The sequence below is a fragment of the Hyperoodon ampullatus genome (assembly GCF_949752795.1).
Source record: "Hyperoodon ampullatus genome assembly, chromosome: 15".
In the NCBI taxonomy this organism is placed as follows: domain Eukaryota; kingdom Metazoa; phylum Chordata; class Mammalia; order Artiodactyla; family Ziphiidae; genus Hyperoodon; species Hyperoodon ampullatus.
In genome coordinates, this window is record NC_136928.1 from 1,473,652 (window position 1) to 1,498,580 (window position 24,929).

At 49.5% G+C, this 24,929-nt stretch overlaps 1 protein-coding gene across 3 annotated transcripts in view; it reads left to right on the forward strand.

The window, feature by feature from the left end:
• The window catches only part of SLC4A5 (solute carrier family 4 member 5), a gene marked incomplete at both ends in the record, with an annotated part of 94,311 nt that overhangs the window by 52,758 nt on the left and 16,624 nt on the right, over window positions 1-24,929 (forward strand). For all 3 annotated transcript variants that reach the window (XM_079720817.1, XM_079720818.1, XM_079720819.1), the window contains 13 exons: window positions 460-515; window positions 3,795-3,952; window positions 4,387-4,474; window positions 5,628-5,782; window positions 6,151-6,345; window positions 8,002-8,176; window positions 10,022-10,155; window positions 10,847-11,118; window positions 15,368-15,426; window positions 17,294-17,494; window positions 20,989-21,102; window positions 22,527-22,688; window positions 23,497-23,675. In XM_079720817.1, the coding sequence (XP_079576943.1) occupies window positions 460-515; window positions 3,795-3,952; window positions 4,387-4,474; window positions 5,628-5,782; window positions 6,151-6,345; window positions 8,002-8,176; window positions 10,022-10,155; window positions 10,847-11,118; window positions 15,368-15,426; window positions 17,294-17,494; window positions 20,989-21,102; window positions 22,527-22,688; window positions 23,497-23,675 (1,948 nt within the window). The remainder of the gene's footprint in view (window positions 1-459; window positions 516-3,794; window positions 3,953-4,386; window positions 4,475-5,627; window positions 5,783-6,150; window positions 6,346-8,001; window positions 8,177-10,021; window positions 10,156-10,846; window positions 11,119-15,367; window positions 15,427-17,293; window positions 17,495-20,988; window positions 21,103-22,526; window positions 22,689-23,496; window positions 23,676-24,929) is intronic.

Consider the following 24,929-nt stretch of genomic DNA (forward strand, 5'->3'; position numbering starts at 1 on the left):
TTCCTTCCCTCTGCCGGCCCACGTCCCCAGCCGTCTTTAAAGACTCGTGTGGGTCTCGGAGGACAGAGGTGAAACTGCTGTTTTCTCTCCAACAAGGCCGAAGCTTAGTGACACCTGGCTCGTTACCCAGTAGTGTGTCTGTGCCGCTCCCCACCTCAGGGCTGACGCAGAGCAACGTCTTAGTCTCCGCCCCAGAAGGCAGGGCGGGGGGCTGGGACCAGGGCGTAGCACACTGAGGGCTGAGAAGGAAGCAGTAGAACCTGGGGCCCAGCAGTGCTTTTAAGAAGCTGCCCCTGAAAAGAAGAAAAGAGAGAGAACGCCTGCTGAAAGGGGCTGCAGGCTTAGGGGGGGTGGCTTGCCTTGGTCGTGAAGATGGGAAAAGCCTGTGTAGAGACCAAGAGAAAAGGGCCTGCGAGAACCCGTCTTCCCCTGATGGACCTCCTTTTCCTTTTCTCCTAGGTCACGCGCAGAGCAGAAGCATGAATGATATTTCTCTCACCCCAAATACAGACCAGGTAGTAAAGCCCCTGCACCTGGCTGCTGTGGAGGGCCGGGGCAGGGAGAAGTCTTTGGTTTCAGGGGTAGGGAGCCCCTACAGGCAAAACTCTAGTCCCGTGAAAAAGCGGGAGTCCCCGGGAAGGGTGCGGGCGGGGCTCTGGGTTGCCTTGGTGACTCAGCCCAGTCCAACACTTGGGTGCTGGCTCTGTGCCAGGCCCTGGAAGGAGCAGGGGACGGAGAAGTGTGATCAGATGAGATGCCAGCTATCCCTGACCTTGGGGTTTACTGGAGAGAGAAGACCGCCACACAGAGCTTCACCTCCTCCACGACCCGCAAACACTTTTAAGGATGAAGTGGGGGCTTGGGCTGGTAGAGAAAAGCAGTGGGGCCTCCCTGTGGGGACAATCATGATAGTGAATCCACTGGACTGCCCAGTAGTGTATCTTCTCCTTGGCTAGTGCTGGATAAAGTCAGTTCTTGTCTCCCACCAGCTTGGCTGAAACCTCCTTGATGAGATCAGAATCCCGCAAACAAGTTGAGTCCAAGTTCCAAGCCCACAGCCCAGGACCCCCATGACTGTGCCCCCGAGGGAAGCCCAGAGGAGGCTGCCCTCAATTCCAAACGTTCACGTCTCAGGGGCAGCAGGTCCCAGGGTCTCCTTGCCTGTGCCCCCAGAAGTGGGAAGGAAGGTGATGAGGGGAACCTGAACTGTGGCACCTACTCCTCAGGAGCTTGGGTGACCTCCAGGCCTCCAAGGCAGTCCCAAGTTTGGTGGAAGGCAAAACAAGAGTATTCCCTCATGTCAGTGTCTCCAGGACCCTTTGGTGGCCAAAATAATAAAATAACAGTAATAACGGCATCAACCAACATTGGAGGTCCACACATTGCATGCACTACGTTGTGCGGTGCGTTTTCTGTGCATCATGAAGGTACTATATCATCTTCACTCTACAGATGAGAACATAAAAGCAGTTAAATAACGTGCCTAAGTTCATGCAGCTGAAAGGTGGCATACCCATGATTTGATCCAGGCAGTGTGACTCTAGAGCCCTTAATTTGGGAGTGACTTAGGAACGAGTATTCTGGAATATCATTTAGAGAAGAACCCCACTTTACTGTAGTCATGCGCACAGACAGGGGAGCCGTTATAAGAAAGCACTGCCTAGTAAAAGTTTTTCACAACCTAGTTTTCACTACCTAAGTGGTAAGAAGAATACTATCCACTACCTTCCCCCGGCAATGCTGCCTTTGATTTAGGGATTGGAACCCAACACCGGGCACCAGCGTCCAGCTCTCCTAACTGGTTGTGTAATGCTGCTTCTCAGTATCTGCAGCAGCACTGGCAGTTCTTTAGGTGCAACTTTCTTCACCACTCCCCATTGGCCCTGAGTTCCAGTGAGTTCCTGGTGAGCAGAGTGTGGATTCAAACAGCATCGCTGTGTGCAGTGACTCAGCAGAGCTGGACCAGAGTCCCCTGGGTTCAGGCAGTGGGATCAGCAGGACCCTGGTTAGACAAGCCCGTGGCCAGACCATCACCAAGCCAGGGTGGCCAGAACACCAGCATGGCCCATTTCTGGGCTGCCACAACTCTGGCCTCCTTACTGGGGTGACAGCCTACAAGGGAGGACCAAGGCCCTGTTTTAACTCCTCTCTGCTCACGGTTACGAGCGTGTCGCATGGGCCACCCCAGAGCACTGCTGTTTTCAAAACCTTGTTCTCCAGGGCACTCCTGCCACCCACCTGCTCCCTGCCTGATGCCCAGGGACATGGAGTTGGAGGGAGACAGTGGCTGCCCTGGCACACCCAGACCTCCATCCTGAAGAACCTGCTTATGAACCAGCTAACTGCTCCTGGGACAAAGGGACTCTTCGAGTTGTGGGGATCCTGGCCTTCCCATTAACTTCTGCTCTTGCTTATTCTCACTGCGTTAGGATCCTTGGGGCTCTTGCCCAGGTGGTTATGGAGAGTTTTATGTTTTCTAAGGGATTTAAAAGATTATAAGGGTGCAGCTCTTGCTCACAAGCCTTTTCTAGTGCTGGTAGGTCCCCAGCCCAGTATGTATCATGTCCCCCACGAGTCAAATCAGGAAATGGCTGTGGGCACAAAGGGACAAGACCTGTTGGCCATGCCCATGCCCATAACTGACCCCTCTCCAGAGACAGAAGGAAACTATCTTCACTGAGCATACGAGAAACAGACATTTCTGTGCCCACAAGAGAGACTCCCATCAAGGGGGAATAGGTGGCAAAGGGGTGGCGTCCGCAGAATCTCTCTGTACCACTTGCCTCCACCTCCTGGGCCCTTTCTTCCTTTGTTGGCCACTGTGGACTCCCACCAGCCCGGGCCTCCCCAGACGCTCCTTCCCCACCTCTCTCTATGACACTCTCTCTGTCTCTTGTCTATCCCCTTGCTGCCCAGAGCGAAAGTGATCTGAAAAACGAATGTACCCTAAGATGTTAAAGACTAAGAAGAGTGCGTATGTGACCACCCCTGGGCATTTTCATCATAAGAGAGGGCTCCGGAGGAGCCGGCCTCTTATCCATAGGATGAAAGTCATGACCGCAGAGAGTGGGGCTGCTTTGGGGCAGAGGGCTTGTCTCCAGCACGTCTCACATCGGACCCCGCTCACTCTTCCTGTTTGAACTTCCTTCCCTGACTAGACACCAGTCTAGTCAATAGTCTCAGTTGGAAAGGCTCAGAAGCTACGAGTTTCCTGGGAGGTCCTCTAGGGGTGACTTGGGGGCACAGAAGTCTCCCACAGGCTTGGACCCACAGGTCCAGGGGTTCCTGTCAGCCAGGAAGCTGGTGGTAAAGAAAAAACAAAGTGTATCCACCCTGGCCATCAGGATGGTCTCATTCCTCCTACGGCCATCCAGGGTAAAGGCAAAGAGGGAGGGCTGGGCAGCTGGAGTGTAAGGGCCAAGGCTCCCATCTGCTTGAGCTGCTGCTGGGGGAAGAGATCTGATGTCCAGCAAGCCCTGACTTTCTATTCCGACCCCTCACCTCACATTTCAGTAGAACAAGGTTTTCGCTTATCAAGGAACATCTTAGGGGGTCAAGTCATTGCCTGTTCCTTCCCATTTACGAAAGGCTTAATTGGTCCCTGGGGTTAACCAACTTTGAGTCTCCTCATCTGCAGATTGTGGGAGAGTGTCGGCTTATTTCCTTCAGTGTCTTGAGAAACGCTGGGAGAATTTTATAAGGTTAGGTCTCCACAGTAGTCTGAATGGGCTGAGTGAGAGCCGAAACCACTGCATGTGAGTATCATGGGTATCTTGTGTCCCCCTCCTGACCAGCGTAAAAACAAATTCATGAAGAAGATCCCCAAGGACTCAGAAGCCTCCAATGTGCTCGTGGGCGAGGTGGACTTCCTGGACCAGCCATTCATTGCCTTCGTGCGTCTCATCCAGTCAGCCATGCTGGGAGGAGTGACCGAGGTGCCTGTCCCCACCAGGTGAGAGCCATTGAAATCTGCCCACCATACCCACCCTCGGGTGGCCAGCTGTCCATGCAGTCAGCTAGCAGTGCAGTTGGAGACACCCTTAAATCGAAGAAGGAAAAGGAGGGAACTGTATGGGGAGGGCAGTCTGACTCAGGAAGAATTTGAGAGAATGTATTTAAAATAATCATAAACAAGAAGTAGCCAGCAGCTGGGGGAGGCGCTGCTGGGTGAGCTCTGGGATGCCAGGGCATGGCAAAGATGCTCAGGTGGGAGTGAAGAGGAATGTCTCTCCAAAGCAAATATGGGATACAGAGGAGGGAAGGGACATGTTTCTGCCCAGTTAAAAAAATTAAGAATGGATACTATTTAGGGCCAGAAAATCCTTCTCTCCACCTGCTTTTACTTTTCCTTCTCACTTTCCCCTTCCTCCTCCATCTTCTTTGCAGATTTCTGTTCATACTGCTGGGACCTCCTGGGAGAGCAAAATCCTACAACGAGATTGGCCGCGCCATTGCCACCCTCATGGTAGACGACGTAAGTGCCCCGAGGAGCGTGCACTCCGGAACGTCATGGCTCCTGCGTCAAACACTGTGCCTGCATTCATTCACTTATCCCACAAGTCACGTTTGAGCACCTACTGTATGCCCGACCCTGTGCAGGGGGTGAGGATTATGAGAATGAGGGAATGAGGGTGCCCTTCAGGAGCACCAATCAAGTGGGAGAGACAGACCTACAGTCCTAGAGTGAGCTGCGTGCTAACTGCCCAGGCAGTCATTGGGCCCTCACACACGAGAGGGCTTTAAAGCTAAGGATGAGCACCAGCCTAGGAGGCAGGCATTCCAGGCAAAGGGCCACGGCTCGGAGAGGGAGGGAGCTGGATGGAAGTGGTTTCATATAGGCTCAGTGTAAGAGCTTCAGGAGCAGGAGGTGACACCAGAGAGAGGAGCCACATACCACACGGAGCCTGTAGGCGGAGCTGAGAGTTGACGCTATGTGACAGGGAGCCTAGAGGAGTTTAAACACGAGCACAAGCCAATCAGATCTGGAAAGTCAGAAAGAACCCTCTGGAGACAGCATGGAATGATGCAGCCTGACCCTCCAAAGATGAAGGGCTGGGATGTTAAAACAGATTTGAGGGCTTCCCTGGTGGCGCAGTGGTTGAGAGTCCGCCTGCCGATGCAGGGGACACGGGTTTGTGCCCCGGTCTGGGAACATCCTACATGCAGCGGAGCGGCTGGGCCCGTGAGCCATGGCCGCTGAGCCTGCACGTCCGGAGCCTGTGCTCCACAACAAAAACAAACAAACAAACAAACAAAAAACAGATTTGAAATACCTGAGCTTCTCCGACTGGGCTCTGCACAGGTTTTCTGATGAGCTCGCTCTGTGGGAAACTGAGAGTAGAAAGGTTAAGTAAGTAACTCAGCCCAGATCGGACACCTGGAGTACAGAGACCTGGCCTTCAGGTCCAGGAAGAGCCGCCTTGCCCCATGTCCCACTGTCCCCACTGTGCTAAGTTTCAACTGCCCCGTTGTCCTCATCTCAGAAACTGATAGCAAATCGGCAGCTGGAGTAACGGTTCCAAGGGACTTTCTTTGAAAGTGTCCGCGGTGTGCCCCCGGGGTTGGGTGAGGTGGGGACCGCAGCAAGAGAGCGGCCCTTTCTCTTCCTCCGCCTCTTTCCCTGCCAGCTCTTCAGCGACGTGGCCTACAAGGCCAGGAATCGGGAGGATCTGATCGCGGGGATTGATGAGTTTCTAGACGAGGTCATCGTGCTCCCCCCTGGAGAGTGGGACCCAAATATCCGAATTGAGCCACCCAAGAAGGTGACTTCTGCCGACAAGAGGTGTGTATGAGTGAAGCGGGGGCAAGCGGAGAGCCGGGTCAGAGGGAGCTTTCCGTCTGTCCGTTTCTTTTTTTGGATTTGAAAGAAAGACGTCAGCGTACATGGGTTTATACTTTTTTTTTTTCAGTCTCACTTTATTTCTCTGAAAAAACAAATCAGAAGCAAATATACTGAATGTGACCATCTGTAAAACCTGGGTGACCTGTGTGTCGGTGTTGCTAGATCATTCTCTGCATTTTTCTCTGTATTTTAAGATATTTGATGATTTTACTTGGAAAGGTAAAGGAGTTGTGAGGACAGTCCTGGAGGTGCTGATCTCTCCCTCGGACTGGGAGCCCCACTGTCCCCTGTCGCGCTTTTCCTTCCAGGAAATCCGTGTTCTCCCTGACGGAGCTAGGTCACATGAACGGCTCTGTGACGGGAGGCGGCGGAGCGGCTGCAGGCGGCGGCGGGGCTGGAGGCGGCGGCGGCGGCGGCGGCGGGGCCGGCGGAGCGAGCAGCGGGGATGATGGAGAGATGCCGACCGTGCACGAGATCGGGGAGGAGCTCATCTGGACGGGAAGGTGCCCTCTCCAGGCCTGACAGCGACACCAGTTGCCTTAGATTTCCCTTCTCCTCACCCACCACTTAGGAACCTTCTCCACCGCTGTCAGCAGCACCCACGCCCGGCCTTGGGATCTGGCCAATGCACTCTTTTCCTCCCCAGCCCTCAAAGCCCCTCCTGGATCTGGCAGGAAAGGGGAAGCTAGTGGAGGAGCCCAGACTTTTCTCAGGACACCCTCTGTTACCTGTATTAGTTTCCTAGGGCTGCGGAAACGAAGTGTCACAGACTGGGTGGTTTCAACAATAGAAATTTATTCTCTCACAGTTCTAGAGTCTAGAATTCCCAAATCAAGGTGTCAGCAGGGCCATCCTCCCTCTGAGATTCCGGGTGGAGTCCTTCCTTGCCTCTCTGTAGCCTCTGGTGGTGGCCAGCAGTCCCTGGTGCTCCTTGGCCTGCAGCTGCACATTCCCATCTCTCTCTGTGTCCTCAGATGGTGTTCTTCCTGTGTTTCTGTCTTCATAGAGCATTTTCCTCTTCTTATGAGGACACCAGTCATATTGGATTAGGGCCCACGCTAATGAACTCATCTTAACTTGATTACATGTACAAAATAAGGTCACATTTACAGGTTAGAATTTTGATATATCTTTTGGGGGGATATAATTCAATCCATAAGAGTACCTTTTGAATTTTTTTAACCTTTGTTACCTAGTCAAAAAACTTGTTTTAAAAGAGAACAATAGGAAACTTTCCTGGCTTTCGTTTCTTTGCCAGCTCTTAGAATAACTTGGGTAGATCTGAATTTAGGAAAGGACTCAGCCCTGCAAAGCTCTGTGTAAGTCATAACTTTGAGGACGAGTCATGTTTTTTATGCCCTTGGCTCTCTGCCCGCCAGTGGCTCCCAACTTTACCTACTCCCGACTCCCATCCTCACCCAGGGGACATTGGCAACGTTCAGAGACATTTTCGTTTGTCCCAGCTGGAGGGGAGATGCTACTGGTATCTAGTAGATAGAGACCAAGGATGCTGCTCAACATCCTCCAATGCACAGGACTGCCCTCCCCCCAACAAAGAATTATCCAGTCCAAAATGCCAACAGTACCAAGGTTGAGAAAACCTGCTCTATGCTAAGCACTGTGTTAGGGGCTATGGAGACTAGCATCCCCAGCAAACATTCTCCCTAAACCTAAAATTCCCCACTTGTTTGTTCCACAAAGCAAGGAAGCCAGTTATAAGGTTCAGAATCTGCCCTTGATGAACCTGTTATAAACCAGGATCTCTTCATCTCCTAAAGCTGGACACACCTATGTTTACCAAGCACAGGCACCCTGCAGATGATCAGGGACGTGAGGAGGATAGTCATCTCTGGACCCCAGGATTTCCATCCCCTGTGGAATGTTAAGTCTACCCCAATACGTATTCCCATAAGGCCTTCCCTCTCCCACCCAGGCTGTCTGTGACCACCCTTCCCAGTGGAGATGGTGCCAACCACAGACTCAGTCTAATGACAGAATTCTTCCCTGGTCTTAAATGTTCTGGTGGAAAGATCCCTGTCCCCATCCACCCCTAGTCAAGTTCCCCTCCTCACTGCAGACTCTGCAGGCTCCTATAAATAGCCCTGCCCCCGCACTGGTGCTTGTGGCGGGAAAGCAGTACCTGGGCCTGTCTTGAGCAGGGTCTTCGGTGGCCTGTGTCTGGACGTCAAGAGGAAGCTGCCTTGGTTCCCAAGTGACTTCTACGATGGCTTCCACATTCAGTCCATCTCTGCCATCCTATTCATCTACCTCGGCTGCATTACCAACGCAATCACCTTTGGTGGGCTTCTGGGGGATGCCACTGACAATTATCAGGTGTGTGTGAGCTGGGGACATGCATGCAAACCTCAGAAAAATCTGCTGCCACCAGGTACTGGTAAGGAGCTTATTCCCATAATCCCAAAACCAAGGTTTGGGTTTGACCTACCATCCAGGTTCAGACCATCACTTTTGTAATCCTTTACCCTTGAGAAAAATAATAATAAGCTGGCATAATTAAAAGGTCTAAAGCTAAATCATATTACTAAAGACCAAATTTAAAGATTATGTAGATAGAACAAATGTTTAAGGGGAAATCATCTGCTTTGTTAGTTGATACTTTTCCTACTGATGCTTTAATGGATTTAATGAGCACAATTAATTGAGTGGCTAATCGTGACCTTCTTCCCATACTTTTTAAAAAAACTAACCTTAAATTCTTAGCTTGAAGTTAAGACATTTTTAGAAATGTCTGTGATGACAACAACACAGGTATACCTGGGGAAAACCGTTCAGCAGAGACACTAGCCTGAGACCCAGACAAGGGTCCTCTCCACTGGGGGCCTTTGGGATAGTATCACTGGAAAGCTCAGAGCACCAAGGTGAAGACCCATTTTCCCAGATAAATTAAGCTGAGTGCCTATCTCCAGCCCACAGCACTCTCCTGAGCAGCAGGTTCAATATCCAGCTGCCTCCTGGGCATGTCCATATAGCTGCCCTTTGGGATCCCCCAACTCACAGGGCCAACATTGCATCCATTATCTTCCCTCCAGACCTGCTGCTCCCCCCAGCCAATGAGCGACGCCATGGTTGACCCAGATATTCACACATCATCCTTGACTCGTAAATCCCAGCTTCCCCCAGTGGCCCTCGTGACACGGTCCGACTTGCCTCTCAAGCCTCATCTCCCAGTATTTCCCTTTCTCAGGTTCTGGTCCTCCTCACTCATCTGCATTCTGTTTTCCATCAATCCTGATCATCTTTCACTTCTTCAAAGACATGCTCCCTTTCAGCTCCAGCCTTTGTGAGTACTGTTGCTCTTCCCGGCACACTCTTTCTCATCCACTTACCCTATTCTCCTGGTCAATTCTCTGCTCATTTTTTGGTTCTCAGCTTCCGTGTATCTACCTCTTGGGAGGCTTTCCTGACCAACCCTTCACTCTTACTGTGTGCTTCTCCCTTATCCCAGCTTATCATATTTCTTGCCAGTGGTTCTTAACAAGAGATGATTTTGACCCCTAGGAGACATAGGGTAGCATCTAGAGACAGTTTGGGTTTTTATAACTGGGAGGTGAAGTGCTACTGAGATGCTAATAAACATCCTACAATGCACAGGATAGCCCCCTAGAACAAAGAATTATCTAGCCTGAAATGTCAGTAGTGCTGAGGTTAAGAGACTCTGCTGTATGGAAATCGCCTAGTTTCTTGTGTGTATCTCCCACTAGAATGAAGATGCACTATCTTGTTTGTTCATGGGTTCTCAATGTCTAGCACAATGCCTGATACATAGTAGGCCCTTAATAGATTTTTGAATGAATGAATGAATGAATGGTCTGACCTCTAAAAGCACCTACTAGATCTTTGAGTGAATAAATGACTGGGTGGATGAATGGACTGTCCTCTGGGAGTAGAATGGGCACAGGAACAAGCACGACCATTGGCAGCCCTGTTTTCTAGGCCCTAGGGTGCCAAAAGGAAGTCACATGGGACCTAGAATTAGAGAGTGATGCTTGGCAATTGTGAGAGGTTGTGGAGTCAGAGACGGGGAGCAGAATTTGAGGAGGAGAGGACCTGGGATAAAGGACGAGCATTGTGGCCCTCGCTGAGATAACTGGGTTCTAACCGGTCGGAGAGGCCCCTTTCTCACACCTCTACTGAGCCTCACACCCCTCATGCCCCCAGGGAGTGATGGAGAGTTTCCTGGGCACTGCCATGGCTGGCTCCTTGTTCTGCCTCTTCTCGGGACAGCCTCTCATCATCCTCAGCAGCACAGGGCCCATCCTCATCTTCGAGAAGCTCCTCTTCGACTTCAGCAAGTAGGTGCACCTGGTGGCCCTCAGTGCCTTCTCTCACACTTGGGACAGTATGCCAAGGTCGGGGTAGGGGATGAGCCCCAAGGGGGAGGGGAGGTGAGAAGGTACCAAAGCTGTCTTTACCTGTAGGAGGCACTGCCAGGTGGTCCCTCCTGACTCCCTCCGATATCTGCCTTTAAGCCACCTTAGTGCATATTAGCACAGCCCATGGGGAGAAATCCAGGCAAGACAAGAGGACAGAATTCACACTGCTCTGCTCATGAGCAATTATGACTTGAAACTCAATGCAGTGTATAAGAAATTTCAAGCTGGAGGTCAGAAGGCTATACCCTGACTCACGCAGCTCTGGGCTCAGCTGCCTCACCTACAACAGGAGCCCATTTCTGAGGTCTGCTCCAGCTGCCTCATTCTGAAATTCCCTGTTTTTCATTCACTCTGGTGTTTGCTACCAAATGTGTAAGAACTGAAGTGTGTGAGCACCTTTCTGCCACCCCCTGGGAGCCTTTCCCGGAATTCTCAAAGACCAGACAACCCCACCCGGGAACTGTCCCCATCCATCCCCAGTCCTCTTGTACTTCCTAGGAGGGCATCTGTGCCACAGGAGGGGCAGATGAGGCACCCAGGGTGGGTCTGGGGAGCCAAGCACAGCCAAGAGCCTTGGGCTGGGGGCCCTTCGATTCCCTCTGCTTTCCAGAGGCAATGGCCTGGACTACATGGAGTTCCGCCTCTGGATTGGCCTACACTCAGCTGTCCAGTGCCTTATCCTGGTGGCCACAGATGCCAGCTTTATCATCAAGTATATCACCCGCTTCACTGAGGAGGGCTTCTCCACCCTCATCAGTTTCATCTTCATCTATGATGCCATTAAGAAGATGATTGGTGCCTTCAAGTACTACCCCATCAACATGAACTTTAAGCCTGACTCTATCACCATCTACAGATGCGAGTGCGTCGCCCCCGACACAGGTGACCGGTAAACCCAGAGGTGCCCTAGGCCCCCACCCACTCCCCACTCCCCTCTAACACCCACTCCCCCTCTGCCTCTCCCCTCCACCCCGTTGTCTACTCAAAGGCAGGAGCATGAGCCTGCTTGGGAGGGGCTGTTCAGCCAAGGACTTTCTGTCCCAAAGGAGCAAATACAGGGTCTTAAACCAGTTTTTGGAAGGAAATCAAGGGGACAGGAACTCTAATGAGGATCACAATACCAGAGCCCAGGGTCATAGTCAGGAGGGAGCAGTGATAGTGATACCCCAGGAAGGGAAGAAGGCATGCTTGGCCTCAGTGTGGAGTAATGTGGAGGCCACACCAGTAGAAATGCTACTCAGGCCGGAGGCCTGCTCTAGTCCAGAGGTAGACCTGATGGAGCCTAAAGCCCCTCCCAGCTCCATGAGCACATGACACCATGAGTTCTCCCTGACACATCACTACCAGTGTGTTCACACCAGAGGGATGAACATCCCTACAGATGGGGACATGTCCAGGGTGGAGGACTAGTCAGGGTGGAGGAGGACCTGGCAACTATGTCATTAAAGAATGGTTAGAGAACCTGGGGTTATCCAGGCTTTTAGAGAGGTATGAGAGAAAGTCTGTCATGACACAGAGGGTCCAGATTCACCCTGTGTAACTATAAGATGCAGAATGAGGGCTGAAGAACAAAATCTCCAGGAGCCAAACGCTGGCTGAATTCAAGGTATATCTTAACAGTGGTGGAAGCCACCACCGAGAGGTATTGGCCCCCTCGGGTGGTAGCAAGCTCCTTGGACACTACCTGGATATCCATCTGCCAGAGGTATTGTAAAAAGGATCCCTGTGCTGGGTGGGAGGCTGAATCAACCAACTGGTCAACCCATTCCTGTGAAGTCCCTTTCTGACCAAAAAAGTGTCATCTATAAAGTTAGGACTTTCCTTAGCTGAACCACTGGCCTCTTTTGCAGTCAGAATCATGCCCCTAAGAGCTTTCAGTGGGACATGCTCAGAGTGCCCAGGATGCTATAGAGCAGAGGCTAGAGAGCCATCCACATACCTCTTAGCACCACCAGACTGCACTCACAGAGAAAACTGAGGTCCAGAGACACCCAAGGTCACACCAAATGTCAGTTTCCCTAGGGGATATCAATGCTGGCCCTTCCAGTCTCATGGAACGCTTGTGAGGTTTTCATATCTATACTCAGATTCAGTGGGCATTTCACATAAGTAGTTACCATGTTGTGCAGTATCTTAATGCATACAACTGATAAAAAATATTGATAAGTCAACCAAACATATTTGTTGCACAATTATTGTGCACTCTACTGTAGACTAGGCCTTGTAAAGATAAAGTTGTTCTGACATCAGGGAACATAGTTTTGGTTGTACCCTCTCACCTCTGTCACTGCTCTGAATTTGTAAAGATGTCGAGACAATTTTTTTCTCTTCTTTTTTTTTCTATAATTCATTTTGAGTTATTTCATTAAAACGCAGCAGTAGGTGAAGCTGTCTGTTGTCCTGAGCCAGGGCATGTTGCTTGCCCAGGGGAGTGAGGAGATCCTACCTGCAGGCTTTCGTCATCACACTGTAGAGCAAATCCCATCTCTGTGGACTAAGCCCCATCAGGGCACTTTTGTTTTCTGCTCACACCCTCTGGACTACAGATCCATTGCACTGAACACAAATGTTCCCACAAACATGGCTTTTGGAAGTACACATCCTTAATTTCTTTCAGAAATGGTCCAAATTCTAAGGTCATATGTGGAACTTTGGCCATTCTGGGAATCATCTGTCCACAGGAGAAACCAAACATGGGGGTTCCCTAGGAACAGGGCACATCAGGTAGGAGTTGAGGACTGTAATAGAGTCCGCCTACCTCCAAACAGTGTCCCCTCTGGCCTTGCCCAGGTGCCTCATGTCACCTCATTCTTGTGGGTCATGCTATTGCCATGATTCTCAAAGTTGGTCCCTGGAAGCAGCATCAGAACTATCTGGGAACTTGTTAGAAATTCAAATTCTCAGGCCCCACCCCAGACCTGCTGAATCAGAAACTCTGGGATAGAGCCAGCTGTATATTAACAAGCCTTCTGGGTGATCCTCATGTATGCTTAAGTTTGAGAACTACTGCTCTATTAAACTGAGTCATTATTAGCAACTAGCCATCGTGAGATTAGGTTTTCAGTTTCTTCATGGAGAGTAAAGGAACTGGAAACAGGACAAGTTAGTTTTGATTAGGAGAATATGAAAGGGAAAATTCTAGATGTTTAGGAGACTGGGGAGGGGGGAGCTGACTAGGAGGGTTTCTTTCCCAGTCCATGGGCCACTCGTTTACTAGCTGTTCCATAATCCTAGTGTTACTGCAAAACCCAGTTTGACTGTGGCACACTGTCACTCTTTGTCACTCTGTATCATCGGGGCACGCTTTTCAGTCTAATCTTGTTTCCATGGTAACTGATCTGTATTCTGTTTACGGATGCTGCACACACTGACGTGGCTGCTTTCAACCCCAAGTGAGTACCACTTTGTAAACACTAGAGTTTAAAGATATTTGATACTTGGACCCTTTCTAGGATTTTCCATGTTACGGTTCTTCCTTCTTCATCTCAAAGTGGCTTTCAGATAAACCTCACAAAGTTCTCGATATAAAAGAATGGCAAAGCCTAAGCAGAAGACATCAAAAGAATGTCTGATCTGACAACCTTGGGCAATGGAAGCGCATCTACACTCACCAGGCTCGAGTGTTAGCTGGAGGTCCTGTAGCGTTTGCGAGGGGACCCCTGCGTCAGCCTTCCTGCTCACCTTCCCTGCTCCGTTGTTAACTGTGTATCACGTTCTTTTGGTCAGTAGTGTGAGGAAAGGCAGCAGATGTCCCTGACTTCTCTTAAGTGAAGCGTTCTTCAGAATAATTGTAACAAAACTCTGGGTTTGTAGAACTTCTCAGAATATTCTGCCCTAGGTCAAGACTGAATTCCTTAGCCACTCCCAGCCCCAACTGCCCCAGAAGTAGGCAACATAGAAAGGCCCTGTGATCACATCCACCCCATGACAGTTTGTTAGAGGTTGAAGGAAGCTTCGGGAATAACCTCTTATTCCCTCTGGGTCCTTAGCAGGAGCTAAATGGGGTTTACAATGCATTTAGAGTATTGCTAGCAAACTGGCCGAGCCTCCTCCCTCCCTCCTTAAATCAGCTGCAGAGGAATTGCTGAGTCAGTCTCCCCTTGGAGGATGAAGGCGAGGAGAAGCTGGCCCCTCTCCTCTATGCATGCGGTGCAGGAGCAAGAGAGAGCATGACCTCCGAAGCTGCCTCTTTAATAAACGGCTGCATCCCTCACGGAGGGGATTACAGCTCCTCTCAACTCGTCCCATGGCCCCCGAAGGGAACCCTCCTCTGCTGCACTTAGGGACACTGAGGCTGGGGCGGGGGATTGTGGACGAAGGATGCAGAGCCAACAGCTGAGAGCAGCACCGCTGGGGTCCTGATTCTCCTTCAGGTCCTGGGCCCAGGTTTGATTCTCCTCAGCTAGCATTTAATGGGCAGATTAGGGAGGATACCCAACAAGTTCTTACAGGCCCAGCTGACCTGAAAAAAAAACAAACCACATATGGACAAAGCAGGAGAGAAAGGAAGTGTGTGTGGAGGGGGGCAGGGCAGGGAAGGAAGCTCGTCGTGTAGAGCCGGGAGGTGTGCAGGCTCTGGGCCAGCCTGCCTGGGATGGATAACGGCTCCTCCAAGAGTGAGTTGCGTGACCTTGGGCAATGGGCAGGTTACTTAGTCTCTCTGGGCCTCAGTGACCTCATCTTTAAAATGTGGAGATTTCTTGGAGATTTAGGAACTCAGCAAGATGACGTATGTAAGGGTTTGGCACAGTGCGGGGCAAAGAGTAAGTTCTTTGGAAATGGCAAGTCTAAGAGCACAGACGTTGGTCAAGTGGGTGGTGGGGATGCACAAGGCACAGTATTTACCCACTTGTGTTAGCATCTTGTCTTGGCAGCAGTTTTTAAAGCCAGCCCTTCCATGTCACACAGGAGCTATCCTAACCCGGCCCAGCTAGACTGTCAGAGCTGTGGCCCAGGCTCCCTCCCACCACCCTGCCCTCCCTGAGCAAAGTGAGGAGAGTGAAGGGTGCAGCTCCCAGTCCTCATCTCTAAGGAACTGGAAAGAAATGGGAAAGAGCGGGGCCTGGGGTGGGGTGCAGGATCCCCACCCAGCAGTTGCTGACCCTTCCCCATGCCCTGTGCTCATCCACAGCGAATACAACCGCATTCAATGCTTCAGCCACGTCGCCACCAAACACCAACACTTCTCTGGTAAGTCCTTTCTTCATGTCAGACATTCAAGGGCTTATGTTTGTGGGGAGATTGAGAAGATTTGGGAAACTTAGACCAGACTTGCGGAGATTAACCCTGCTGCACACCCACACCAGGGTCACCCGCAGAGCTGTGAAAATGAATATTTTTATTTTAAGTATATACTGTCAAAATCCTATTTTGTCTCATTTTATGAAATCCTTGCGCACAAACCTCCCCCTCCTCCCTCCCTCACACACACACACACACACACACACACACACACACACACACACACACACACACACACACACACGGCGGGGGAGCGGGGGCGGGGGGTTGAGGTGAGGAATGGTAAGGCGGGCTGTGCCAGGCTGTAAACGTTCCCGCCCATCCTTCTACCTGCTTCCCTGCCTTTCTACCGAGGACTCCCAGTTCCTAACCAACAATGCTACCCTCCAGCCCCAGAAAGCTTATTAATGCTCCCTGCTCTCTGAATCTGATCTGTCCTTTGCACTCATGTGTCTCCGAGGGCCCCAGGTCTGGTCTGCCTTTCCCAATAATGATGAGCGGTGGCCGTCAGGAGAAGACCCCTAGCCTAAGTGGCACTAACAGTGGGAAGTAGAGAACCAGGAGAAGGGTAGCACCTGGTCGGTGCTGGGAGGAGGCTCTGGACTTTTAGCGTCCCCAAGCTTGCCCCTTAAGTTACCCCTGCACAGGCAGCTCACTGCTCAATGGCAATTTAACCTAAGGTTTTCTCAAATATCTGATTTTGAGGGAGGAAAACTGGAATCAGTCAGTGCCTATGTGTGAATACTTACTACGTGTAAGGCGCTGCGTGCGGGTGATATGATGGTTCGAAAAACATCTAAGAAACGAATGTGGTTCTTGCCCTCCAATCTGCTTGTAATATGCATGTGGAGATTAACCTGAAAAAGCAACGGGCAGCACAAGTAGAGCCTGCCAGCTCAGATTCAAAGGGGAATCACCTTTTGATGGGAGGACCGCTGATGTCACATCACAAAGGAGTGTGGACACAGGGAGCCATGATCCATTGGGGACCGTTATTATATCAAACTACCACACTTCTCTTAATACAAACATACATTACGGCTAGTTGCAAATGTCTGTTTACTTCATTATGTAGGTTCCTGAATATTTGCACATTTATTTTTCAAAATATAAATTAAATTTTATTATACATTACTCTCTTTCTATTACACTTAGAAACATATATATTAATATACATGTGTGAATATAGATATATGAATATATGTACCTATACATACTTAGGAACATAAATAAGAATATATATAAGAATGTGTATTATATATATATATTATATATATATTATATTATATATATAATATATAATATATATATAATATATATATAATTATATATATATATAATTGTTTTGTGTGCCCTGGATTTTAGGCATCTGGGACACCAAAGGTCAAATGACGGAAGTGATTAGCCCAAGAGAGGTCTGACAAGGGCGGGGTGTGAGCCCTTTCCTTATTCTGTGCACACAAAACGTGTGAGCCACTCCAGGAAGGAGCTGTGGGCAGGACCCGTGGTTGACTGACTGAGATGGGAGCCAGTCCTGCACTTTTCCTCCCCACGCACAAAGCAGTCCATCCTAGAACACAGTGAGGAAGCACATGTCAGCTCCTAACCTTCCCAGGGAACCTCCTGCTTGTCATTCCTTGAAACAGCCTGTCCCCAGGACCATCACTCTGTTGCTGGGCCCTGTCATGGGGCAGGAAGGCTGGGGCCCCTTGGAGGGTGGGGAGGGTGTGTGGGCTGCCTGGAAACTGCAGTGGGGAGGAAACAGCTGACCTCCCAGGAAGGCCCTGACTGTTTCTCTCCTGTCTTGGTCTCCAAGTACAACCCCCTTAACCTCACAGCGTTGGACTGGTCCCTGCTGAGCAAAAAGGAGTGTTTGAACTATGGTGGGCGCCTACTTGGGAATTCCTGCCAGTTCATCCCAGACTTGGCACTCATGTCCTTCATCCTTTTCTTCGGGACATACTCCATGACCCTGACCCTGAAGAAGTTCAAATTCAGCCGCTATTTCCCTACCAAGGTAACTTCACCCTACAGTCAGACAGTTCACATGGAAGCTACCACTGAGTCCCTGAGAGGGTTCTGGTCCAACTGGTGGAATGGACACCACATCAGCACTTGCTCACTGAGGTTTTTTCAAGTTAAGAGCACAGACTTTGGATCAGAGAGAACTGGGTTCCCTTGTTGTCAAGTCCCATGACAACACTTGATATTGTCAGACTTTTATCTTTAGCCTAGTAGTATATTGTGGGTTTTTTCCATTTATTTCCCCAATGACTAATGAAGTTGAAAATTTTATCATGTGTTTAATGGACATATGACCATTGACTTTCTTTTTTGTTTTATACTGAGTTGTAATTTTAAAAGAAGTGACTTATAAAGAAGTCACTGTTATTTTTTTTTTAAAGATCTTTATTGGAGTATAATTGCTTTACAATGGTGTGTTAGTTTCTGCTTTATAACAAAGTGAAACAGCTATACATATACATATGTCCCCATATCTCTTCCCTCTTGTATCTCCCTCCCTCCTACCCTCCCTCTCCCACCCCTCTAGATGGTCACAACGCACTGAGATGATCTCCCTGTGCTATGAGGTTGCTTCCCACTAGCTAGCTATTTTACATTTGGTAGCATATATATGTCCAAGCCACGCTCTCACTTTGTCCCAGCTTACCCTTCCCCCTCCTCGTGTCCTCAAGTCCATTCTCTAGTAAGTCTGCATCTTTATTCCTGTCCTGCCCCTAGGTTCTTCATGACCATTTCTTTTTTTATATATATATTCCATATATATGTGTTAGCATACAGTATTTGTTTTTCTCTTTCTGACTGACTTCACTCTGTATGAGAGACTCTAGATGACCATTGGCTTTCTTCTTGTAAGAGCCTGTTTAAATCTCTTGCACATTTTCATCCAGGTTGTCTATCTTTTTCTTTCCAATTTGCAACTCTTTATATATTCTGGATAGAAACATTTTTGTGATCATATGTGTTGCAAATATCTTCTGCTCTATGACTGACCTTTTTACTTTCTTAATGGTATCTTTTGATTAATAGAAATTCTTAGCTTCACTGTAATCAAATATATCCAATTTTTCCTCAGGGAAAATATTGGATAGAAGATATTGTCCTATGGTATCTTTTAAAAGCTTCATTGTTTTTCCTTTCATGTTAAATCTATAATCTACCAGAATTGCTTTTGACATATAGTGTGAGAGAGTGTTTGTTTTTTATTTAGATAGCCAATTGTTCCAGCACTTTAAAATTTTATTTTATTTTTACAAACGAAAGAGGAAATTTTATTTACTTACATAACATTGGTTTATAACATTATATAAGTTTCATGTGTACATTATGTTTATCCTTCTTTTTTTTTTACATCTTTATTGGAGTATAATTGCTTTACAATGCTGTGTTAATTTCTGCTGTACAACAAAGTGAATCAGCTATATGCATACATATATCCCCTCCCTCTTGAGCCTCCCACCCACCCTCCCTATCCTACCGTCTAGGTCGTCACAAAGTACTGAGCTGATCTCCCTGCCAGCACTACATTTTTTTAAAAGGACCATCCTTTTCCCACTACTCTACAGTGCTTCCCTTGCCATATATAAAATGTTCACATGTGATGGGATCTGTTTCAAGGTTCTTTATTCTGTTTCACTGATTTATTTGTATGCCAATATCACAGTCTTCATTTCTAAAACCGATAATGTCTGTATATCTTACAGACCAAACTTTCCCTCTTTGTCCTTCTTTTTCAATAATGCCTTGGCCCTTTGCATTTCCACATAAATTTTAGAATCTTAAATTTCACCAAAATAAAAACGTATTGGAATTTGGATAGAATTATATTGACTCTAAATGTCAATTTGGGGAGAATTTACACCTCTCAAATTCTGAGTCTTCTAATCCTTGAATATGGTATACCTTGCCATTTATTAAGGTCTTTTATTTATTTATTTTATTTATTTATCTTTGGCTGCGTTGCGTCTTCATTGCTGCACACGACTTTCTCTAGTTGTGGCGAGTGGGAGCTACTCTTTGTTGTGGTGCGAGGGCTTCTCATTGCGGTGGCTTCTCTTGTTGCGGAGCATGGGCTCTAGGTGTGCGGGCTTCAGTATTTGTGGTGCACGGGCTCAGTAGTCATGGCTCGTGGGCTCTAGAGCGCAGGCTCAGTAATTGTGGTGCACAGGCTTAGTTGCTCCACAGCCATGTGGGATCTTCCTGAACCAGGGCTCGAACCCGTGTCCCCTGCATTGGCAGGTGAGTTTTTTGTTTTTTTTTTTTTTTTTTTTTTTTTTTTTTTTTTGTGGTACGTGGGCCTCTCATTGTCGTGGCCTCTCCCGTTGCGGAGCACAGGCTCCGGATGCGCAGGCTCAGCGGCCATGGCTCACGGGCCCAGCCGCTCCACGGCATGTGGGATCTTCCCGGACCGGGGCACGAGCCCGTGTCTCCTGCATCGGCAGGTGGACTCTCAACCACTGCGCCACCAGGGAAGCCCGGCAGGTGAGTTCTTAACCACTGTGCCACCAGGGAAGTCCCTATTAAGGTCTTTTTTTTTTCTCTCTCCATAATATTTTGTAGGTTTTGATCTCGAGGTCTTGCACACTTTTTATTAGATTTATTCCTGGGTACTTGATTTTTTTTTTACCTATTGTAAATGCTAACTGCTATTTTAATTTCATTTTCTAACTGTTCTGTGGGTAGAATAAATCATTTATTAATCAAAACAGCACTTGCATATGTGAGCGACAGTTATGAAATAAGGAGGGGCACTGAGAAGATTTTTAGCAATGCTCTTCTAACAGAAACCCCATGAGCACTCTTCTAAAGCCATCTTAAATACATTTTCTGCCACTACTACTACCAATAATAATAATGATGATGATGAAAAATATCTTTGATATGAAAATTGAATTTTTGCCAATATTTTGTAAAGACTAAATAAAAGACTTTTTGGGAAGATTTACAAAATACAAACTGAGCAAAAAATAGTGTACCTGCAACACGGATGCCTCCTCAAGACAAATTCCCTCCCTTCCTTCCAACTTCCAACCAGATCATATCCTTAAGTTGCCTTTTATATAAAAATTCCAGAGCAGTGACTGCATCTGAGAATATCTATTGCCTGAAGGATGAAATAAAATTCATGTTAGTGTCATATTCTTTTATCACCACCTTTTTTCCCCCTCAAATTAATACTTACAAAGTGCCATGTTGCCACCTGGAATTTAGTGTTGCAGAGAAGAATGAGATCATACCATTTCACAGCCATCAATTTGGTAAAAACACAAAGGTCTTGGAAAACCAAGTACTGGAAATGTAAAGTGATGGGTGGGAGTGTCACCAGGTTCACCCAACTTAGAGAGTGACTGGCACTCGCTGAGACAGCTGAAGATGGGTCTTCTGACTCTGGAGCTCAAGCTCTCAGCAGCTCTCCTCTTCACTACTGGAGGACGGGGTCTGCCTGGAGTGGGCAGGAGCTTCTCTGACTTGCTCATCTCTTTTCTGCAGGTTCGGGCCCTAGTAGCTGACTTTTCCATCATTTTCTCCATCCTGCTGTTCTGTGGAATTGATGCCTGTTTTGGCCTGGCAACCCCCAAGCTGCTCGTGCCCAGCGTCATCAAGGTTTGCCCAGGGCCCCTGCTCTGTGCATTCTCTCCTCCTGCCCACCAGCTGCAGATTCTTTCCCCTCTATGCTGATCAAATTTTTATGTGTTCAGCCAAATGACCACGTGGGTTCTCTGTATGCTCCACCCTTCCCACACGGCCTGCTAGGGGCGGTCCTTTAAGATAGTGGTTTCCTCAAACCACATATATCCACGATGAACTCCTGCTGTGTAGCCACAGGATGGGGAAGGTGCTGGAATCTACTCTCCAGCCCAGCTGAAGCCCCTTGATTTCCACTTACAGGTTTACAATTCCCTCACTCATGGCAGTCTACAAGTTGGGCCATCTTCTGAAAATGATCCTTTAAAACAGTGATCCTCGGGAGTTCCCTGGTGGCCTAGTGGTTAGGATTCTGGGCGCTCACTGTCATGGTTCATTCCCTGGTCGGGGAACTGAGATCCCGCAAGCCACGTGGCGAGGCCAAAAACAAAAAACAGCAACAAAAAAACCAAAACAGTGATCCTCAAAGTGTGGTCCCCAGACTAGCATCTCGCCCTCATCTGGGAACTTGTTAGAAATGCAAATTATCAGCCCTACTCGAAACCCATGGAATCAGAAAGTCTGGGAGTGGGGTTCAGGGCTTTGAATTTAACAAGCCCTCCAGGAGATTCTGGGGCCTGCTTAAGTTTGGGAGCCACTGCTTCAGAATTTCCCATTAGTCTAGAGTTGGTGCCATTTGCTTGTAGCTCCGCTTGAGCCCAGCTCCCTCACAAGGAGCTCCACCCTTCTAAACTGGACTGGGAGGTACAGGTTCTAGAACTGACCCTCCCTGCCTTTGAGGGCTTGACCTTTGCAATATTATTTCAGCTTAAACATCTCATAAAACTCATGTTGGCCTTGAAATTTAAAGTCCTTCTTTCTCTGAAGTAAACAAAAGATAAACTTCAGCCCAGCTCCTGCACAGATAATCCTTTATTCTTAATATGCAAGTCTAAATTAACGTTCGGAGTTTTACAGACAATTCTATGACCTCCCCAGACAGATGACTCAGAGAAGAGGCAGAAAGCACCAGGCACTGGCCCCATCATTTTCTTTTTTCTTGCTGTTGGGCCTCATTTCCATTTCTTGTTAACATCTTTTGCAATTAGTGACCACAAGCTCTCTACCAATGCCCCCTGACTCGTCACCTCCCTGTTTCCCAGACAAGCCCATGGCGGCTGCAACAAACCATCTCCTTTGTTCTGTAGACACCACGCCCTTCCCAAGTCTGTGCCTCTGGGGTCTCTTTAAAGTTGCAGGTGCCTAATGTCTTTAAGGGATAAGATTGCACTTGAAAAGTACCCCAGGTGTGGAAATAGTGGGAAGTCTGGGAGAACGGGCTAGACATCAAGTGCACCCGGACAAGGGAGAGAGAACAGGGCCTTCTCCTTTGCTCTGCTCAGCCCACACGGCCTGACCGAGGCTGGTTCGTGGCCCCCTTTGGGAAGAACCCGTGGTGGGTGTACCTGGTAAGCATCCTGCCCGCCCTGCTGGTGACCATCCTGATCTTCATGGACCAGCAGATCACGGCCGTCATAGTCAACCGGAAGGAGAACAAGCTGAGGGTAAGGCTGGTGTTAGGAGGAGGGGCACAATCTCTTTCTTTCCACAGAGTCAGAAGGAAGGAAGGAGGGAGGAGGTGCTTCTGTCAAAATGTTGGGCCATTTGTGAAGCAAAATATGAGGGCAGAAGACTGGAGTTCCGGGGCTGGGGAGAATGTGACCTCCAGATGTGGGTAAGGCCAGAAGGGCCAGCGAGGAGGCTCCGAGGACCAAGACCAAGCCCAGGATGGGCCACTGGGCATGGCGCCTTGCTTCTCCCAAAGTGACCCTCCCGCTCTGTCTCCTGACAGTGAACTTGGGAGTCTGAACAGATCCTAACTAGGGGATTTTGACCCAGAACCATAAGGCAGAGGAGCATCTGTAGCCTTCCTGGCCCCGCCAACTGTCCTCCCTGCCTCTAAGTCTGAGGAGACTCAGACTACTCTCTCCCCCATCCCAACCTGGGTCACTCTTGGCTTGGCCTAGGCCTGCCCCACCTGGGACCCCTCATTAGGGAATTATAGAGATACTGGGCTGCTGGGTAGGAGACCTTCTTCCCAAGGACCCAAACCCAGGGCCTCTCCAAGCCTGAACACCCCTCTCCTCCCTTACCCGCATCAGTTCCCTGGTTCACCAAACCCTGGGGTTGGCGAGGCTTGATCACCTCAGGGTGGCAGTCCTCTCCAGGTGTGTATAGAAGCCCATGGGGAGCCCTCAAAACATGTTCCACAAAACGGCTGCCTTGGGAGAGTTCTGTCTCCCCCACCCAACCCCAACAGGTGGTTGGGAACAGGCTCCCTAGACAGCTTCCTCCCTCCCACTGCCCCTGCAGAAGGCTGCTGGCTACCATCTGGACCTGTTCTGGGTGGGCATCCTCATGGCTCTCTGCTCCTTCATGGGGCTCCCCTGGTACGTGGCTGCCACAGTCATCTCCATTGCCCACATCGACAGCCTCAAGATGGAGACGGAGACCAGCGCCCCTGGGGAGCAGCCGCAGTTCCTGGGGGTCAGGTAGGTGGTGGTCAGGGCCTGAGGACCACCTGGGCAGCAGTGGTCAGCTTGGGGGCAGGGGGGAGAGAAAGCAGGTCTTTCTTACCATCAAGGTATTTGGGTGACTAGGGCCCCTTCTCTCACAACCCAGGAACCACAGGGACAGGAGTGATATCCCTGAAGGGGGGAGGAGGGAGACAAAAGTCAGTTTTAAGTGGTGCTTTGCTCTTAATAGCTTCCAGTCAGTACAGCCCGGCCCCTACACATGCCCTCACCTCTCACCTGTACAGGCTGCTCAAGAGTCCCCACAGAGCCCCTTCGGACCTCACTCTTTGTCTCCTCTTCAAGACTCCCTAGCCATGCCGTCCCCCAAATCCCCCAAAGCAGGGTTCGGGTCCTGCTCAATCTCCATTCCCCCAGAAAGCCTTTCCGGGACCACTCCCACGCCCTGGGCTGTGGCCCATGGCCTGTCACTTCCTTCCTTCACTCGCCCCTCCTCTCACGCGCATGTTTCAGGCAGGGAAGTGCATCTTCCACCCGTTCGGACCTCTGGGGTGAGCCCACGTCAGACCCTGGCATTCTCATACATGGCTGTCCTAAGAGCTTCTCCTCACTACCTTGGAATTCCTGGGCTGCCCAGCCAGCCCTGAGCAAGGTTCCTATGGTCAGGGCAGGGTCCCCTCCCCAACCCCTGAGCCCCAGATGGCTGGGCCTGAGCAATCTGCCCCAGAGCCCCAAGCTCTGGACTTGTGCCTGGACTTGTGCCTGGGTGTGAGCACTCCAGAAAACATACCTGCCCTCCAGCCCCTGAAACCTGCTCTGCCAGCAGGCGGGTCCCCTTCCCCTAAATCCTCATCTGTCATGCCCTGCAAGTGTGGGATCTTATTATAATCAAAGGTCAGAGATAATAAGCACTTCATATCCCACTTCATCCTCACAACAACCCCTGAGGTGCGTGCCATTAGTCATATTCTACTAATGCTGAAGACATTTAGGGCCTTGCCTGATGCCACACAGCTAGTAAGTGGCAGAGCCAGGATTCAACCCAAGTTGGTCTGGCTCAAGCACCCCGTTAGCCACTGCACCGGATAACCTCCTGAACACCCCTACAAATGCCCTCACCTCAGTCGGATTCCCTCTCTTCCCATGTGCCGGGCAGCTGGTCCTCAGGTCACTGGTTTACTCTCTGGAATAGGGCAGCAAGGCAGAGGCCAGAGCCTCGGACACAACCTTCAAGTGCCCACAGAGGGCTGGAATGGTCATGGAGCATCTCCC